Source organism: Leptopilina boulardi, unplaced genomic scaffold (assembly GCF_019393585.1).
Source record: "Leptopilina boulardi isolate dan_hultmark-lab unplaced genomic scaffold, ZJU_Lbou_2.1 LbouV2_305, whole genome shotgun sequence".
NCBI lineage: Eukaryota > Metazoa > Arthropoda > Insecta > Hymenoptera > Figitidae > Leptopilina > Leptopilina boulardi.
This window is the reverse complement of record NW_026137869.1, coordinates 1,244,529-1,266,604: the sequence shown is the minus strand read 5'-3', so window position 1 is coordinate 1,266,604 and position 22,076 is coordinate 1,244,529. Positions and strand designations below refer to the sequence as shown.

The 22,076-nt window shown below is 28.8% G+C and overlaps 1 protein-coding gene across 4 annotated transcripts in view; it reads left to right on the top strand.

Annotated features, from left to right (window-relative positions):
- Window positions 1-21,759, top strand: part of LOC127283028 (serum response factor homolog A-like) — a 139,028-nt gene extending 117,269 nt beyond the window's left edge. For all 4 annotated transcript variants that reach the window (XM_051307674.1, XM_051307673.1, XM_051307675.1 and 1 more), the window contains 3 exons: window positions 2,845-2,977; window positions 14,095-14,201; window positions 16,577-21,759. In XM_051307674.1, coding sequence (XP_051163631.1) covers window positions 2,845-2,977; window positions 14,095-14,201; window positions 16,577-17,086 — 750 coding nt within the window. In that variant the 3' untranslated portion in view covers window positions 17,087-21,759. The remainder of the gene's footprint in view (window positions 1-2,844; window positions 2,978-14,094; window positions 14,202-16,576) is intronic.
- The last annotated feature ends 317 nt before the right edge of the window (window positions 21,760-22,076 follow it).

Below are 22,076 nucleotides of genomic sequence, written 5' to 3'. Positions count from 1 at the left end.
AATAAGAACATGTGACGCAAGTTATTATTGGTTCGAGAAATAAATTGCAACTTTAAAAATAATATTTTATTCATACTGATGATAAAAATAAATAATTTTGCTTTCAATATAAATGTACAGCTATAATTCAAAAAATGATTCTTTAAAAATAAATTTTTTTTCCATTATAAAAATTTATAACTAAAAATAAAATTATTTTTTAGGTATCTCATATGATATCTTGTTTTAATTTTATTTAATTAGTTCGTAAAACGTCATGTATATATTTTTTTAATGTGTCACGTGCCCTTATTTCGTTGAAACACACAAAACACGATATTCATTAGAATTTCATGAATAAATAAATTATATTTATGTATATATGTATGGTTTAATGTAAAAAGTAATTTACAATGGGTCTGTAAATTTTATTCGCAGTGTGGTTATTTTTACACATGCAATATATTTCTCGAGAGGTGCTTTTTCGAGATTGACTGGGTCAGATCGTTGATTCTGATAATCTTCCCAAGAGTCGACCCATCAAAGTTCGCGTGCGCTAGCATTAACCCTTTGCCAAGAATCACTAAACTTACTCGATTACATTTGGCGGAGTTCTTACCTGATGCCATATAGATTAATGATTGCGGTTTCCACACCTACGCTTATATAACATTATTTATTTATACAGGGTGTTCCAAAAGTATGGAAACTTGCAAATATCTCGAAAAGTACGAATTTTCGTAAAAAATGTTCAATACAAAAGTTGTTCCAAACAAAAAGATCTACATTGTTGAAACCAAAAAATTGGGCCCCTGGCCCAATGTTAGGCCCTACAATGAAAAAAGTAGTTTTCTTAAATGAGACCACCAATTTTGAATATCAAATTCGTAATCCCCATGAAATTCTGCGTTCAGACATGTGGTATAAGTGCCCAAAATATTGGGCCCAATCCAAGATATCGGGCCCAACATTTTTCGACAAAGAAATAAATTTAAAAAATCGTATCTTTGGGGGTTTTTGGGGTCACAGGATTACAAAATTCAAAGCTACTTTTCAAATTGAGCACAGAGCCCAATGTAGGATTCCGCGGCCCAATGTAAGGCCCACAGTAGAAAAATTAGTTGTCTAAAATAAAACCCACTAATTTTTAGTATCCATTTCGTAATCGTCATGAAATTCTGGATTTAGTTTTGTAGTACAAATGCCAAAAATATTGGGCCCAATGTCTAGGATTGGGCCCAAAATTTGTTGACAAAGAAATAAATTGATTTGTAGAAAAATGTTGAATGTTGGGCTCAAGGTCTGGGATTGGATCCAATATTTTTGTAATTTGTACCACAAGTTTGAGACTAGAATTATGATTATTATGACAACGATTATGATTATGTCAACAAATTTTGAGCCCAATCCTAGACATTGGGCCCAATATTTTTGCCATTTGTACTACAAAACTAAATCCAGAATTTCATGACGATTACGAAATGGATACTAAAAATTAGTGGGTTTTATTTTAGACAACTAATTTTTTTACTGTGGGCCTTACATTGGGCCGCGGAATTACATTGGGCTCTGTGCCCAATTTGAAAAGTAGCTTTGAATTTTGTAATCCTGTGACCCCAAAAACCCCCAAATATACGATTTAAAAAATTTTTTTTTGTTTGTCGAAAAATGTTGGGCCCGATATCTTGGATTGGGCCCAATATTTTTACGATTACGAATTTGATATTCAAAATTGGTGGTCTCATTTAAGAAAACTACTTTTTTCATTGTAGGGCCCAACATTGGGCCAGGGGCCCAATTTTTTGGTTTCAACAATGTAGATCTTTTTATTTGGAACAACTTTTGTATTGAACATTTTTTACGAAAATTCGTACTTTTCGAGATATTTGCAAGTTTCCATACTTTTGGAACACCCTGTATATCCCTTTTAATTTGCGCATTTCCTCTTCGCAAAAAAATATATATATATATTTTTGCCTTTATAATAACATGAAATTCAATATCCTTATTTACAATTTTTAAATTCCTTTATATTTTTCTCTACATTTGTTTAAAAAAAATTTTTTTTTCTTTTAGTTAAAAATTGCTTGTAATGACAATTTTGATTGTAAAAATTAAAAAAAAAAATTGTAATAATGATTATTTTATATTTATTGATTGACTATACAATATACATATATAAGATTAAATATATATTTGCAAAAATAAAGTAATAAAAATAAAAGTTAATGGTTTCGTAAATTTGCTTTCAATAGAAGAATAATAGAGACGCGATGACTTACAAAAAGTATCGTTGCAAATGTTCCGCGATGTCGCGTGATATGCGAATCGATCGTAAAAGTCGATCAGGATAAACCCATGAGGTTACGTGTGTTCCTTTGGTATATTATTCGTAACGACGTCGTTGTCGACGGTCATTGAACCTTAGGGAAAATTAAACTTTTTTTTTTTTGATAAATAGCCGCGCATCGAAATTATTTAACTTTTTTTTTCTTTCTTACAAAAAACGTTTTTATTTAAATTAAATAAAAATTTATTTGAAACAAATAAAAATTTATTTTAATCAAATTAAAAACTTTATTTCAATTAAATAAAAATTTATTTAAATCAATTAAAAATTGATTTGAATCAAATAAATATTTATTAGACTGTGAGACAAATATATTATTTCTCTGGGTGTATTGAGTATACATAAAGAAAAAAGTTTTTGTTGATTTAGAGAAATTTATTTTTCTTTGTTTTAAAGCACTTTCTTTGATTCTAAATACTTAAAATAATTCTAATATTGTAGAAAAATTGTATTAAAAAAAAAGAGAATTTGAAAAATTTTTATTTTATTAAAAAACAAAAAATTGATAATTTCAGGTGGTGATGCGCGGGGCGGTTCCGGCAATGGTGCGCTCCGTGAGTCTCTACTCGACTTGCAGCAGCGGCAATATTACCGTAATCGATCGCGAGGTCAGAGCCATTGAGCTTGATGATCACAACGCACCTTATCGTAAGTAAATTAAAATCATATCAATTTAATATATGCTAATTAAATTTTTTTTTGTCACACTTTTAACAAAATTAAAATATTACTTCGATATGAATTGCTTCCTCCAAATCAAAAGTTTTTTTTTTAATAATATTAAAAAAAAATGGATTTTAGAAAAAACACTAATGCACTTATATGATACAAAACATAGAGTCATCTTTTAATAGATAACGACAAATGGACGTTTTACCGGGGTTTATAAATATATATATATTATAATCAGCCTCTGTGAATTTACAACTTTTCCCAGAAAGCTCGCGATCAATCTTAATAGTGTTGGTGTATATATATATATTTACAAATATGAGTACGTATTTTTACGTATTTCCACGTATGAGTATAGTTGGACATTAAATATCGGATACTTTCACACTGCTAGTTTTTTTTTTTTTTCCCCAACAAACTAAAGATATCGCATAATTGTTTGGTAATAAAGCCTATAATTTATGTAACCTCGATCGATTAAATCGAGGCTTACTTTCGTTATTATTATTATTACAGTGTATAGATATGTGATGATTCAAAAAGGGGATTTAGTTTCAATTTTACTAATCCTATATGATGCTATTTATGAAATTTATAGAGTTTATCAAAAAAAAAAAAAAAAAATTTTTTTTTCGTGTATACCACATACTGTTTTGTCTACATTAAACTCTCGATAAGATTCTCCTTACCTAAGAGGGTTATACATTTAGGGATTTATAACAAAAAAAAAAATTTGTATACTTTGTTGGCACCGATAAGAGAGTTGGAAAAAACCCCTAGTAAAATTTTGAAAAAAATCCTTACAGTTTACCCTCGATAAGAGTTCATTTTTCATTAGTTATGAAATGAATATACACTCGCCTTTGTATATTATGGCAATGATTATAAATAGTAAAAAAATTAATTTAATATAATTTTTTTGTAATCGATTTTTAATTAATTACGAGTCAATATTGTATATATTTAAATAGTTATCGAGGGTCAACTGTATTATTTTCTTTTCTATGATAACCGTTACCATAGTAACTGTATTCATAGCAACAGTTTCCATGGCAACCGTCACCATAGCAACTGTTTCCATAGCAACCGTTACTATACCAACCGTTACCATAGTAACCGTATCCGTATCAACAATTTCCATGGCAACCGTCACCATAGCAACTGTTTCCATAGCAACCGTTACTATAGCAACCATTACCATAGTAACCGTTACCATGGCAACCGTCAACATAGCAACTGTTTCCATAGCAACCGTTACCATAGCAACCGTTAGCATAGTAACCGTTACCATAGCAACAGTTTCCATAGCAACAGTTTCCATGGCAACCGTCACCATAGCAACCGTTACCATAGCAACTGCTTCCACAGCAACCGTTACTATACCAACTGTTTCCATAGCAACCGTTACTATACCAACCGTTACTATAGCAACCGATACCATAGCAACCGTTACCAAGGTAGTAAATGTTTTAAATTTAACAATTTTGAATTTTTTTTTTTTTAATTCAATATTTAAAATACTTTTTTCCTTTTTTCATTCTGATTAACGAAATGTTCGTCGAGGTAATCGAAAAAAAAGTTCAAATTTCAAATTTAAATGATATACCTATAAAAGATTTTAATGATAAATGTATATAGGGATATTATTTTTGTGTTTTTTTTTTTTAAATGAGAGTTATTTTTAAACAATGCAATTTTTCTTTCTGAGAGACGGAAATAAAGAAAATAAAGTATACACGAGTAGCCCCTGTTACTAATCTTAAACTGGTGTGTCCACAAGGAACAGAATATATATATCATATTGGAAGTTTACTATCCACAGGCGGTCTTATGTCCTCGTACAGACCACCGGCACACTCTATAGTCCATGAATGTTTTATCGATTTATAAAGTTTGCATATATTGATAGGAACGAATAAAAGCAGTTTATATCCAAAAGGGTGCACATCCATAACACATATATACACCATCAATATATTTATATATATATATATATATACCAATTTTCTCTTCTCTTCAATCATTTTTCTAAATGAATATTTTTTTTTTGAAAAAATGTTTTTAAAAAGACGAGTTTTTTTTTTGTTAGGGGAAAAAAATGTTTTTATCCTCTTAATGCTGATTAAAAATATTTCCGGCTCTTTAGAGAAAAACAATATGCTTAAAGTATATAAGGGACGTAATAATACGAAATACATACATTCATAGTGTATATTCTTTTGTCAAAGAATGGGTGGCAGTTCATTTGAGTTGTTTTCTTGTAAAAGAAAGAAAAGAATTTTTGTAAAAAGAAGTATTGCCGCCGGGTTAAAGTAAAGGTACATATAACATATATATATATATATATATATATACAGGACTTTGTGCAAAGAGAGAAAAGTCAGTTTTCGCGCCCGTTGTCGTCGCCGTTGTGTCGGCACTTCCACCCAAATCCATCACCTCAGTTTCATCTTCTCCTCTTTCCATCTGCACAAGTCGACAACAACGACGAGGACCAACGATTACTCAAGATCACTTGGTTCTCAGCAAAAGAGAGAGCGTTCTTTTTTTTCTCCCCCCAACTTTTTTTTTATTTCTCTCTTTTTTTTATATATATATATAGTCAGTGAGGAATATTGAGAGACAACGTAAAGACACCCTTGGCATGCATTTTTGAAAGCTCAAAGGGAGGTCGTCTCGAACTTTAAAAATCTATAGCAAATCAACTTGAGAAAACGATAAAACGATCATTGGAATTCGGCTGGCAAAACTTTGCGGGGGGGCTGCTATCTTGGCCAAAAAATTTCTTCGAGAACGTGAGCCTATTTCATTTTAACTAGACCACATATTGGGATGAATTGAAATTTATCGATTTTTCAATCGATTTAAAAATGCATATTTCTTTTCGCTGATTGCCGCTATTTGTAGTGGGTGGAAATATTTTGTTTCTATACTAGTTATGGTGCTGTTATACTATTTTTTACATAATCACTGTGTTGTGGAAATTAGCTGAAACTAGCTAGAAATGTAACCAAAAAGTTTCTGAATAGTTAAACTGTATGAAAACTATCTGGAAACTAGATAAAAACTAGGTAGAAACTAGGTAGAAACTTGGTAGAAACTAGGTAGAAACTAGGTAGAAACTAGGTAGAAACTAGGTAGAAACTAGGTAGAAACTTGGTAGAAACTAGGTAGAAACTAGGTAGAAACTAGATAGAAACTAGATAGAAACTAGATAGAAACTAGATAGAAACTAGATAGAAATTAGATAGAAAGTATATATTATTTTAATATATATTATTTCTATGTAGAAAATTTTATAGAAACTGTATGGAAACTATACATTATTTTGATAAGTCAGGACATTTAAACCATCTAGGTTCTACATACTTAAACTATATAGAATTTATCTGGAGCAACTAGATTATTTAGAAAGTTCAGGACAGTTATATTATCTATTTTCTAGATACTTAATTATACAGAAACTGTATAGAAACTATATAGAAAATTTTAAAGAAACTTTATATAAACTCGATAGAAACTAGACAGAAACTAGATAGAAATTATATAGTAACTATACTTCTATATATTATTTTAATATAATATATTATTTCTATGTAGAAAGTGTTATTGTAACTATATAGGAACTGGATAGAAACTAGATAGAGACTGTATAGAAACTATACTGCTTTTATATATTATTTTGTAAAGTCAGGACAGTTATACTATTTATTTCTCGATACTTAACTATACAGAAACTTTGTAGAAAATATACAGAAACTATACTGTTTTTATAGATTACTTTAAAAAGATCAGGACAATCATACCGTCTAGTTTCAAGGATAATTAAACTATGTGGAATTTATCTGATGCATTTAAATCATTTAGAAAGTTCAGGACAGTTATACTATTTAGTTTCTAGATGCTAAAACTATGTGGTATCTTTCTAGTGATTCTAGATTGTTTTGAAACTGTAGAGAAACTAGATGGAAACTAAATGGAAACTAGATAGAAACTAATTGGAAACTGGATGGAAACTAAATGGGAAATACATAGAAACTAGTTGGATACTAGATGAAAACTAGATAGATACTAGTTAAAAACTAAATGGGAAATACATAGAAACTAGTTGGATACTAGATGGAAACTAGATAGAAACTAGTTGGAAACTAGATGGAAACTAAATGGGAAATACATAGAAACTAGTTGGATACTAGATGGAAACTAGATAGAAACTAGTTGGAAACTAGATGGAAACTAGATGGAAACTAAATAGAAACTACATAGAAACTAGTTGGATACTAGATGAAAACTAGTTGGAAACTAGATGGAAACTAAATGGAAAGTAGATAGAAACTAGTTATAAACTAGATGAAAACTAAATGGAAACTAGATAGAAACTAGTTGGAAACTAGATAGAAACTCTGCTGCTTCTATAGATTATTTTGAAAAATGAAGACACTAAATTTAAAATCTCTCATTTCATTAAATCAATTAAAAACCATTTCCAGTCGAATAAAACTCAAATAATTCCACATTTAAACCGAAGAAGATTAACAATGATTCTCTTCCTTTTGAAATAAAGATTATAGAAAGTGTTTCATATATAATCCATTATAAATGATTTTATAAAAATTGTAATGAGATATTGTTCGGTATACAATAAAGTCGGAACAATTATATATACAGATATATTATATATATATATGAGAATATAGTACAATAATAATATGCGGTCATATTTAGAATCATTGGTTTTTCTTGTTGCGTGCAAATGGTTTTCTTACGACCCCATTTCTACGTTAATCAGAGGGAGCTGGTGTGATTGCCCATAGAGTATATATAATAATATTGAAAAGAGGTAGTTTTCTCGTCTCTTTCTCTGGTATCGAAACACAAATTGTGAATATGTATATAAAACTTTGGTGAAAAGCATATAAATATTTTATATCTTTAAAGAGAATCACGAAAATGATTACATATTTATATACCATTTATAATATGTTCAATTTCAAGTTATTTCAAATAACGATTTTATTTTTTAATTGAAAACCATCAGGAGCGCGTCTCCTCAAAAGTATATATATATATATATAGAGAGAGAGAGAGAGAGAGAATCCAATCTTATCAGCTTTAAAATTTTATTACATCTATAAATTGCTTGAATGCAACTGTGGTAGATTTTAATTATTGTACAACTTGGTGAATTTTTTATTTTTCGTTTTTGGACTATTAATCTTTTTAGTTTTATTGTTATTAATAAATTATTATAATTTTTTTTTTGATAATTTAAATTTCGAAATGGAAAATTTCTATATTTAATTTTAGTTTCGAAATTAAATATTTGACCCTTTAAAATTTCATTGAGAGGATTTTAAATAAAAAAAAAAATTTTTCAAAGATTTCAAGCAACTTTTTCCATTTGCGATATAATTGACGCGCAACACCATAAATCCATATAACATGCTTGAGATTTAATTATTCTAGCAGTCTAAAGGGGTGTGATTAGCATGTCAGCCTGGTAAACCAGACTTCACCTGTCGCACCTTTGATCCACATCTTGAAGGAGAGCGGTCGTTTCAACCGGTCACCTTCTCTCGCGATATATGTTATGGTACACATGCAACGCTTCTGGTTTCTTGTTGAAAAAGATGAAAAGAGCTGATGTCCAGTTTATCAAGCAAAGCGTCCGTTTAGGTGTTAATGATAGGGTCACCATTATATGCACCTTCATATATATATTTATATATATATATTTACACTATAACAAGAGTATATAACCTCCTTCGACGCTCAAATCCTTTCTTTATCATTCTCGCTTTTTACAATATTCTCTTTTCGAATTATATACCTTTCATAATAGTGTACGCGATGCTATGTAAACTGACGTTATACCAGTGGTTCTCAACCTAAATTAGATTAGTTTTTAAATTATTTTAATTAAAATTTCTTAACGGAAATATATGTATACTTTTATTCCCGTGTAGAAATCAGGGCGACTAGAAAATGTGGATTTTCTAATCAGGGCCACATCAGGCGCGGCATTTCATTCCCTAATCAGGAAACCCCGATCTGACCCCTGGCAAAATTTCCCCACGGGTTATTGTCAAAATCACTTCAGACACTGAGCGATAGTAGTAAATTCTTCAAAAAAAAATTTTATTCTTCTACCATTCTGAAATTACTTTTTCAAACTGCGCACCAAATATGTTTTTCCAACTGTATAGATAATTTTTAAGGAGAGTAAAAATATTTTCAAAGTGGTGAATTGTTTTTGAAAAGAGTGGAAAAAAGAACTATTTTGTGATAAAAAAGAAAAAAGTAATTTAAAAAAAGATTTTCTAACAGCAAAGCATATTTTTGAACAGTATTTAAACTATATATAAGAACTATCGAGAGAAGTAAAATTCTTTCTTAGTTTATACTTTAGTCAAACTTTATATTGCTGTCGTCAAAAAAATTTACGATAAAGTTTTTTTGCGCGCAATCAAAATGTGAACTTGTTCAAAGTGTCTCTTTTATATACTCAAATGAGATAGTAATTTTTAAAGCGCAAGAATTGCAAACTCCATATAGAAGTAAATCGATTCTCGATACTGGAAATAGGAACACGTACGAGTAAAATATGAGATGATCCATTCTTCTCTCTCTCTTTCTCTCTTTTTTTTCTCCCTTGTTTATCCCTCCCGAAGAAGTCTCTCTTCTTATCCGTTAAAGGGCAAGACCCTCCCATCGGTTATTATCGAGGGTAATCGTGCCTAAAAGCCGGTGTCCGCTTTTGATTAAAATTGGCTTTTAATTCATTTGGCAGCCTCTAATCTAGTGGCGGCTCCGATCAGAAGGTTCTTTGCAAACCTCTCTTTTTTCATACCTATATATATATATGGGGTCAGAGAGAGAGAGAGAAAAAACATCCATGAATAAATTCCTTCGCGTTGCTTTTCACCCTATACAAAATATATATAATGGTGATCGCTTTCAACGCAGCAAAGCAAAACTTTGCAAGCAAGTAAAACGGCAATCGAGACGTTTTATTATTTCCTGTATATATATATATATATATATATATATATAGTGTGCAAAATTTTTGGTTACGAAATTGTGTAAAAATTATTATTATTATGAAAAATCTACATCGATGATATATTTTTTTGTTGACTTGGCATTTTTATTTTTTTGTGTCTTTCTTTGTTTTGAAATTTAATTTCAATAAAGATTTATTGAGATTTCACTGAAGAAATATAGCTGGAATTTAGAGACTGAATTAATGCAGTTAAATTTTCACGTCACATTTCAGCAAAAATCAGTCGGAATTGTTACTGATTTAAAGAGATAAATCTGCATTATCATTGTTATCGGTAAAACAGATTTTAAAAACAAAATTACTGATTTAAAGAGATAAATCTGCCTTATCATTATAGTCGGTAAAACAGATTTAAATGTCAGCCTTATTGTTGCTGATTTAAATAGTCGATTCTGATTTATCATTATAATCGGTAAAACAGATTTTAAAATCAGCCGAATTACTGATTTAAAGAGATAAATCTGTTTTATCATTATAATCGTTAAAACAGATTTTATAATTAGCCGAATTGTTACTGATTTAAATAGTCGAGTCTGCCTTATCATTATAATCGGTAAAACAGATTTTAAAATCAGCCGAATTACTGATTTAAATAGTCGAGTCTGCCTTATCATTATAGTCGGTAAAACAGATTTGAATATCAGCCTAATTGTTACTGATTTAAATAGTCGATTCTGTTTTATCATTATAATCGGTAAAACAGATTTTAAAATCAGCCGAATTACTGATTTAAATAGTCGAGTCTGCCTTATCATATTATAATCGGTAAAACAGATTTGAAAAACAATCGAATTATTACTAATTTAGTCTAATCTACATTATCATTAATCGGTAAAGCAGATTTAACTATTTCAATAAACGAAGAATTCTACTAATTTTTAGTGGAATATATAACAGAATTTCAATTGAAATCAGTGATTCATTTCCTAAATTCCATTTCATCAGTGAAGTCTAACAGATTTAGTTTTTAAATTTTGATTTATATTTTCTAACAGATGTGTACATTTTTTTGTAAATAAAATTGCGTAATTAACGTATATTTTATAATGTAAGTTAATTACGAAAATTATTATTCACTGTTTTAAATTTATTGCAATAATAAGAATTGAAATATAAATATTATTTGAAGAAAATCAACAATACACAGGATACAAGTTAACCTTTTCATAATATCTGTTATGCATGAAAGGTTAATTACAGTAACGTTATAATAATTTTTTAATTAAAGTATATAGTTAATAAACAATTAGACGGACTTTCAACGCGATTATATACTTTGCGCAGCTTCCCGTGCCTAAAGGATATGAGCTTAATTTGAAACATAAGCGTTTATGAGAAAGAGAAAAAAAAAGAGAGAGAGAGCACCAATTAATTGCAGTGCTTCTACTAATTAATTGAATCTACCGCGCGATGGGACGCCGATTGCAACTTTTGCTCGTGAGAGAGAAGCTATTTGTTCCTTCATACTTGATTCACGCTCTTATCTCTTTTTCTCTCTCTCTCTCTTTCTCTCAGTGGTAACACCCCCATTTCTCTTTTTATCCACGTGAGTACTTTGCAAATCGAGATCGATGAATAGTGCGAATCATAATCAGTGCCTAGCGGCTGTTCAAGATCAAAGTGGAATTAAATTTTCACGTCGAAATTGCGGGAATAAAAAAAATAAAGATTAAACATTCCGTACTTCTGTATTTTGAAAGATCAATAGGTTTTCATAAATTTTTTAAATGAAGAAATCGAAAAGATTTTTACAAATATCAGATCACAGCGCCACGGTCGGTAATACAGAAATCTAGTTTTTATTTTCTAATTCGGAGTAATTTAGGTAAATCTTTTTATTTAATTTTTCTTAAAAAATATCGACGTAGAGTTAAAAGAACATTTTTAATTCAAAATGTTTGGCCTACTTTTCTCATTATATCGAATTCTATCTCGAAATTACATCATGTTCTTGACTATCTATATACAGAGGGAAAATAGTTTTCCGCAAAGAGACTGTCAATTCTGTTATTGTACATTCGTAGAACTTCTATAAACAAGGTGCCTGTATTCAATGAAGCAATGCTTTGTTTTATTGCATTCACCTCATCAGGCCGTTGACTTCAAGATAATATCATTTTTCATAAATATTATAATCGAAAAATTCGTTAATTAATTAAAATCAATGGATTTTATTTACTGCATTCAAGAATCTAATAAAAAAAAAAATTGAGCAACGAAGAAATACTCAAATCTAAATTAACGGGATTTATAATCTAGGAGCTTCTTTTTTCTTCGGAGAAATATTTTTCGAAGCCTTTTTGGTATTTCTATAGAACAAAAGAACACGCAAATTATTATTATTTCTTCTTGACTCTCGCGAAACGATTCTCTCTTTGGCATGTTTCGTAATCGTTGGTACGAAAGATGGTACATACTCTCTCATGAGTATATGGCCATAGTGTGCACTTTGAAGTCGAAGTTTCAACGCTAAGTGGCAATGTACACACGGGCCCCGTCTGTGTCCCCTTCATTAGCACCAACTAGCCGCACGTCTTTCTTCTTTTCTTAGCCATCTCTCGTGAGTATAATATATAGTAAAACTTTAAAGAAGAGAATCAGGAGAGGGCCTTGCCGAAGTAGGTACAACGTCATAAACGTCTCTCTCTTCTTGGAAAACTACTCTCTCTCTCTCTCCTCTCTCTTTTTTTTACCTCTCTCCTCTCATTTCCGCCTCTCCAAACACAGAAGATCGCAATTCGACTCGCGAATGCCTATACACAGATTACGTGGAAACAGAACGAGAGAGAGAGACGGTTTCTTTGACATCCTCGAGTGATGTCTGCAAAGGCCTACTATGCTGCCGCAAAAACATGTAAAGAGGAATTTTGCATCGATAATTGTTCCTGTTTGCAGGATCTATACTCGAGAGTTTGCTCTTAACAGGATTTTAGAAAAAAAAATGAGAATGTGATTGAAGAATAAAAAAACTTTTGCAAAATGTGAAAAAGATTGAAGAAAGAATGAAAGGACTATTTTTTTTTTATGAAAAAGGAGAGAAGATTATATTTAATTAATACACTGAGAAAACTGTTTGGTATCATGTATCAAAGTTTGGTTTGCCCTACCAAATTTTTTATTTGATATATGTGCAACTAAACCATTTGGTTGGGAGTACTAAATTTTTTTGTCCAACCGTTAAATTTCGCTCAATTGAATTATTTAGTAGGTGTAACCAAATAATTTAGTCTACGTAATAAATACATTTATTAGAATGAAAAAAAATGTTCTGTTGACGTAAATAAAATTTAGTTATTTCAACTTACTGTTTTCGTTGATTAAAAAAAATTTTTTTGTAGAAATAACTAAATAATTTATTTGATCTAAAATAGTTTCTTTGGTCATTTTTACGATTTTGCATAAAAAATAAGGTATTTTAATTCAAGAGAGATGAGATTAATACAAAAATAATTTATCTTCCCGTAAGTACACACTACGCGCGTTTCATGAAATATCTCAAAATGATATCGCATAAAATTGAGGAGCAAGTTTTCAAAAGTTGATACAGAATGACACGAGGCATTCTAACCTCCATTCTCTTAGCAAACGTTTTGTCACTTCGTCAGCCATTCTTTCGAAATAAAAGAAACACTTTCAGTACACTTTTAAAAAATAAATATTTATAAAACTTTAATGACACTGCTACGATAATAGACCAGCCGAACAATAAAAACACATGACATAAATAATCGGATAAGCATAACGCGGAAGAGGTCCACGACTGACGCCACATTTACGAGAACAGCGCGTGCGCAATTCTGCGTGCCAGCGATTTAGTACGGAGAACCAAACTGTTTAGTTCGTAGACATGAAACCTTCAAAAATATTTTTTGGTAGAGCAAACTAAATTTTTTGATTGATTGCCACTTTCTTTTCTGTTGTGCCAACCATACTTTAGTAAGGCCAACTAAAAATGCTTAACTAAATTATTTTCTTATTATTACGATATTATTTTTCTCAGTGTAAGAATGCAATTTTTCGTGTGTTTTAGAATCGTTGACGACCCAATCAGAGGATTTTAGTAGGAGGCTGTATATCCTTGCTGATAAGAGTCAGAGATACATTTGCTTCAACAAGAAGTGGAAACTAGTCGGCATGGTAAATATAATCTTGTTTCTCGTTTCTAGTCTGAAATTTTTTACAGGATTTCCGTATATTTATTATAATATTGTTTTACTTTCATTCAGTATTGTTAAAAATTTTATTTTTTATACTTGTTTTTTTTTAGTACTTGTTATTTCTTCAGTGATTCTTCTTTCTTCAGTGGTTCTTATTTCTTCAGTGATTCTTATTTTTTTAATTTTCTATTTAGTTATTCAATATTATTTATATATTTTTTATTTCTTCAGGGGTTTTTTATTTCTATAGTTTTCTATCTAGTTAATAAATATAATTTAATATTTGTTATTTCTTCAGTGGTTCTTATTTATGTAGTTTTCTATCTAGTTATTCAATATTATTTATATATTTTTTATTTCTTCAGTGATTATTTCTTCAGCGGCTTATATTTCTATAGTTTTCTATCTAGTTAATAAATATAATTTAATATTTGTTATTTCTTCAGTGGTTTTTATTTTTTCAATAGTTGTCATTTTTTCAGTAATTATTACTTCATCCCAATATTTTTCCGATATTATATAATTTTCTACAAGTTATTCATTATTATTTAACCCTCCTTAGTACAACCTAAAAAAAATGACGCCGTAGCACAACCGTAAAGAGAATCCCCTCGCATGCAAAAGAAATGCGACGCTGCCGCGGTCTGTCAAGTTGAAAAAACTCTTTTACAATTAGTAGTTAATTCACTAAATTCACATTAACTAAAATATACTTTTGACGTAATATTATTAAAAAATCTAATTAAATCATTCTTATTACATGATTTATTTCAATTTTTAATAATAATGATATATGAATAATCCAAAATAAAAACAACGAATGTGAGGTTATGTGAGGTTAAAGTCATCTTTACAACAAGTTTAAAACAACTTTTACTTATATATTTCTTTCACACACGCACTGACCAAGTATTAATTAAATTAAAGTTTCTAAAAAAGCCATTATTGATTGTTTATGTATAATTACTTACGTTTACTTAATTTTCATATATTATGATCACATGGCGATTCACTACATATAAACTTATTTCTGGCAGAGTTGCCAATGACCCTACCTAAACGCTACTGCGCTTGCGTTACGACAACTCTCTTATAGGTCGAAAAAAGCGCGCTTATATAAAATGCTTAATAGTAAGAAAACGTTAATATAGCAATATAAAACTATTTTCACTATTGAATTTATTTTTTTGTTAATTATGTTGCTTCTTAATAAAGAAATATTAATTTACTTAATGTACTTAAGTATGTAAAAATAATAATAATAATAATAATAATTATTATAATATTAATAATTTTATTATATTTATATCATTATTGTTATTATTATTTTATAAAATATATAATCTATTATTATTATTATCAATTTAATATTTATTAATTAATTATGTAATATATTATTTATTTCTGTTATTATCATTAAATTGTTATTAATTAATTATCTATGATATATACATATATATTTTTTGAAAACTTTAGCGAAATTTTTTTGTACTTTTTTATGAGGAAAATTTGAATTGGCAAAAAAGTATAAAAAAATTCGATTCATTTTTTTGAAATATATAGATGTAATACATTCATAGATATTTAATAATAATTTATTGAAAGTAATGATAATAATAATAAATATTATATTGATGATAATAATAATAGATTATGAATATTTTATTTAAAAAATAATTACAATAATGATATAAATATAATAAAATTATTATTATTATTATTATTATTATTATTATATACTTAAGTATATTAAGGAAATTAGTATTTTTTTTATTAGGAAGCAATATAATTAACAAAAAAAAAATTCAATAGTGAAAATATTTTTATATTGCTTTATTAAAGTTTTCTTATTATTAAGCATTTTATATAAGCGCGCTTTTTTCGACCTATAAGAGAGTTGTCGTAGCGCAAGCGCAGTAGCGTTTAGGTAGGGTCATTGGCAACTCTGATTTCTGGTACGAATAACAGAAGAACGGCAACGTCGCATTGAGAACTTGAACATTTTTCACATACGCCGAAGCACAAGTGTGGAGAGAATCCCTCACTTTTTTGTGTTTTGGTCGTCTTCAAAAATTTAAAACTAAAGATTTATTTAGTTTAAACTAAATTTCTTTTTACAAATGTATACATGAGGATTTTGTTAAAAGGTATAGGGAAGGACAGTGCTCTATAGCGTGTCAAAAAAAATCTATATACAAAATACTTAAACCAGTGAGGGAATCCCTCACTGCCTGTACTAAGGAGGGTTAATATTTTTTCAATAGTTGTTATTTCTTCAGTAGTTATTATTTCTACCCCAGTAGTTTTTTTTCTCTTTTGGTGAAAATTAAGAAGGAAAAAAAATTCTTTTTGCAGACCAAGAAGCACAAGGGTCCGATGTGTCAATTCTACGAAGTGTATAACGGTTCGTATCTGAGGTACAGAAGTGCGGCAGATAGTTCTCGTTATCTTGGCTTTAATAAAGCAGGAAAACCAATAAAAAATCCACACCGTCGACAGGAGTGTTATAATTTTATCAAATACAATCCAAATTCAGATATTGAGAAACATAATAATAAAGTAACAATGAATATGGGAGCGCGAGAAACGCTTGATCCATCGGCAATTGTACAACAGCAAAAGCAGCAACAGCAACAAAAACAACAACAACAGCAGCAGCAACAACAACAACAACAGCAATTGAAGAAAGTATCATCAAATTTAAGGGCTGAAAAAAATTCCCTACAATTAGGAGGTCGAACAAAACAAATGGTAACGATGCATCGTCATCGACATTCAAATCGATGGAAGTTACGCGAGGAGGATCATTCCATATTACGAAGAAGGCACGGGAGTCGTCTCTTCCTTCATGCGAGCAAATATTGAGCCGTTTTAATATATCGACTCGTGGATCAAGACTGCCTCATCCGTGAGATCCTGAGAGAGAACCCTTCAAAGTATAAATATACAATATAAGTTGGGATGTCCCAGGTAACTAAAAAAATATAAATCCAATCGGCTAAATTTCAAGTCCGGTCGGAGTTGCGTCTGCCCGAAAAAAATAACACAAATCCAGTGTTCAAAACACGAGAGAACTTTAACAAAAAAAAAAAAAAATAAACATGCAGCGAAAGATTCGACAACGCGCCTTACAAATATCACTTCGAGAAATTCTTCTAATCGGATTCTATAATGAGCTTTTATACTATTTGTAAACAGAGAGCAGCAAAAGATATAATAATGTACAAGACGACGGTGAATTTAGAGTATATATATAAATATATCCAATTTTTTAAAAACCAAAAAAAGAGAATTTTTTGAAAAAATTTTAAAAAAACAATATTCAATATTCAAAATTATTTTTCAAATTTTATTGACTGATTTGTCAATTTATTATTTTCAATTTTTTTTGTTTGAAGAATTTTTTCAAATGTTCAATGTAGCGTGATCGCTGCATGCAAAAAAAAAAAGAAAAATTGGACTGATATTTAAGACACACATATATCTATATGCTTTAAGCCTTTTTTTTTTTTTTTGCTAATGAAATGTCGAGAAAAGCACAAAAAAAAAAAATTGAGCATGAAGATAAAACACTTTTTGAAATAAATTTATTTTTGTGAATTGCTAATAACTCTAATTTTATCGAATCCAAATGCATCGAGTCAAAAAAAAAAGGAATTAAATTCAAATATACAAGTTCAGTGTTCGTTCGGCTGATAACTAGCGACTAAAAAAAAAAATGGAAAAAGAAAATGACTGTATATTATATTATTACTATTGCTTCGCTGGTAATCGCTTAATCGTTATACTGTCCTTGATTATTATTATATAAAATAAATTGCTGCGAGTCTTTCGTATATTTTTCTTGATAATCTTATCGTGCGAATATAATGATGATATTTGACTGACGAAAGGTTTCGTGTACTCGAATCTGGTCGCGCCAGGTCAGCGCCAACAGTCAAAAAAAGAAGAAGAAAAAAAAAACAAAATGTGGGCGACGCGACGTGTGCGCTACACTCGTTATCTCCTTTTTGCGCATGTGTCTGCGCTATAGAGCTCAAGTCGCGCAAAAAGAATAATAAAAAAAGAAAAAAAAAAAAACAAAAAAAGAAAAAAAAAACTCTCGCTCGCTGTGCTATTAATGCCGCCTAAAAATAGTATGTTGTGTTTGTATGTGTGTATACAACACCTGTGATAATTGCAATCGTGTGTGGTTTTTTTTTCCCCTATTTATTGTATTTTATATATTTTTTTACGGTATTTAAATTTTTTTTAGGAAATTTTTATTTTCCACCAATTTTTTTTTTGGCCCCATTTTATATTGTAAATTTTCATCTCCTTTTTTTCATATGTATATATATATGTTCTTATTGTAAATTCGCAGAGAGTCTCATTCCGACGATCTCATGTTGCTATAAAATCAAATGGCCGATAAACTGTAAACTGGCGATATTGTCCGATACATTCCTCACTTTCAGCATTAAGTATTTAGTACTTTGGAGAAAAATGAATTCCGTGAAAATCCTTTAAAAACAGGTTTTTGCCATTTTATTATATGGAGGAAATATAAATGTATGGTCAAAATCTACAGTAATTTTTTTTTTTTTTTTTTTTCTCAAAACCACGGATGCAAATATACATATTGGTGTGTGTGTGGTATATATGAATGAGAAAATAATGTATGATTGTGTGTAATATATATAATAACTTTACCGCGAAAGAATTTAATCCTTAGGATGCTAATCGCAGACTGTATTACTAGGTTAGGTACAGAATATGACGTGATGACGATCCAAGGAAGAAGTTTCATGATTTTTTTTTCACATATTTGAATATAATATTGAAGAAAAATTTTTCAAAAAATCTAGTTTTCTTTTCGATTTAAATGGAATTTGTTTTTTGGAAACTAGAAAATTTTTTTTTAAATTAACGAAACAAAATTTCTTATTTCTTAGATAAAAATTTACAAATTAATTGTGAAACGACTTTCAATTATCCTTTTTGGTCCTTTTGCAAGGATCGTCATCTAAGGAGCGCCTCCCCCTTCCTACCCTTCCCCCCCCCCAAAAAAAAAGATCCGCTCCCTAGGTAGCTTATTTATTGAAATTAATTTAGGTATGTATTACGAAAACCGACCGATCCTCCATTTCCCTCGTATGTACAAAAAAAAAATACTGTACTGCTCTCTTTTCTATTTTTCTTAATTCTCTTCCGTGGCCCAATTTTTTTTTTTTTATTTTTTTTTTCATAATTGCAGTCGTAATTATACCTACGCGGAGAAGGGTCTTCTCAGTCAAAAGATATATATTTAATTTTTATCAAATTATAATTGTAGAAATTATGTAAATTATTATCAAAAAAAAAAAAAAATAATTAAATGAGTTGAAAAAGTAGAAACTCAAGTGTACTTAGATAATTAAATTTAAAATTTTCCTTAAGTTGTAAGTAGAAAAAAAAAATTTTTTTTTTAGAGTGATTTAATCACGTGTATTTTTTTAAGTAACTAGAAATTTAAAAAAAAAAAAACTGTTTTTTCTAATTTAATTTTGTTTTCAAAAAACAAAAAGTAATATATGTATATTTGTTTCTTTTGATACAAGAACACCTTTTTCCGTTGAGGATCTCGAAAATAAACGAGGAGGATGTTTTAACAAACAAAAAAAATTCTTTTTTTCTTTTTTTTTTGGGCCAATTTCAAAATCAAATCTAAGTCATTTTTTTGGTCCGACAATTATTGAAATTGGCCCTTATAGCGAATATTAACATATTTAAATTTCCATATCACTCGTTCGCTTGATTTTTAAATTCTTTTTTCAAAAAAAAAAAAAAAATTTACAAAAAACTAATATTAATAATAATAATATTAATATAATATTAATAAGAATTAATAAGAATAATAATAATATTAATAATAATAATCATAATAATAATAACTAATAATAATTAGAAAATAGAATTTTTAGATTGTTATTCGTTTATTCGAAATTACGAAATTAAGAAAAAATTTCGAAAATTTCGATAAAAATTATTTAAATTGGGTGTAAAAATTCAATTCTTTTTATTTTTAAATTGGATTAATTTTTTTCTTTATACTTTCTTTTTATGCAAAATTGTTTTTTTTTTTTTTTTTTTATTATATTATCAGTTCACTGTGTTCGTGAGTCCTCCGCGTTTGTGTTCGCACTTTCACCTGATTTTTGATAATACTCAATTACCTAATTGTAATTAGTTAATTTCGCTTAGAGGGGTCCCTGGACGTGCGGTGTTTGTATATGTAATTTTATAAAGTAATAACAAAAAAAAAAAAAAAAGTAGAAAGAAACGTGTGCGTATAAAAAAAAAGACTAATACGCCTTCCTCCCGACGATATTTAATTTTTTTTATTTTTATTTCCCTATTGTTCGCCGCTATAAGTATATATATATATAGTAGCTTTGTAAAACGACCGATTTGTTTATCAAAAACTTTTTGCAGTTTATTTAAAATAAAGTTATGAGTCCCAGTGTAAATCGGTCGCAAATTATCATTAATTTATTTCAGCGACGAATAACAAGGAAAATTATTATTATTTTTTTTTTGTTGGTAGAAAGGCGCGCGAAAAAAAAAAATTACAAAGTAGCGCAAAAAAAAAAATAACATGCAACTATTAAGTTGATAAGAAAAAGAAGTCCGACGCTTATAATTTAATAACAGACAACTAATGTAACGTATATTGTAATTGTATTGTAATATGGTATTGACGGTATTGTAATGACACCCTCTTTAAAAGTTAACATACTCATTTTGTATGTGTAAGTGGCTTCGCTGTGTTTAAAATAGAAAAATTATTTCTAATAATCGAATTCGCAATTTTTAGTAAAAAAAAAATCAGAATTTTAAATAAAAACTAATATACCAAAAAAAAGAAGAAGAATACGAATTCGAAAAAAAATGCAACGCAGCGAAGTTACCATCATTCCATATAAAAACTGTTATCGTGCGTGAAAGTTTGATCATTTATGTCTGAAAAAAAAAAACGAAAGCAACCCTTAGATATTTTTTTAAACTTGAGAAATTAATCAAAATACATTTTATGTTATATACGAATGTTTAAAAAGAGAAAAAAAAAAGAATGTTATACGGTAAAAGAAAAAAAATAAATTGACACGGCTATAATAGAGATGAGGTTTTTTGTCTCATTTTCTCATTTTTTGCCCACCGCCGAAAAAAAAAACCGAAGCGAACGAGATAAGTTGAAAAAAATCCAGAAGAATCTGACTACCCTATATAGATAGATAGTATACAATAATAAAATTATTATATATGAAGAAAAAGGTAAAGTATAAATATTATATATAAATAAAATATATAAAAGATGATGTGTATTGTAAGATATTTAATACCGACTTGTTAGACTCACTTGATGTTAATCAAGAAGACGATCAAGATGAATAATAATGGATTATAATTTACGATGATGTCGAACAAAAAGACACCACCTACACCAATCGCGTTGTAATATAGAGGCATACATACTCCGTTATCCATTAAAAAAAATAAAAAAACAAAAAAAAAAAAAATTGATGTGTTGATGTACCCGAGCGAATTGTCATTGTCATACAAAAAAATGTCTAAACATTTTTTTTTCCAATTTACAAATTAATTAATTCAGCCTAATTATTTTACGCTTTCTCGAAATTATTTACTATATAGATAAGTGAAAATAATTTACAATTAATCAATAATTAAAATTAACATTGACAAAAAAAAAAAAAAGTTAATTACCTTTTACAATAATTATTTCCCCATCAATAATGTAAATTTTCACTATATATATAAAAAAAAGGACAGGGAAATAGAATTTATTATAAATAATTTTTTTAATAATATAATTATT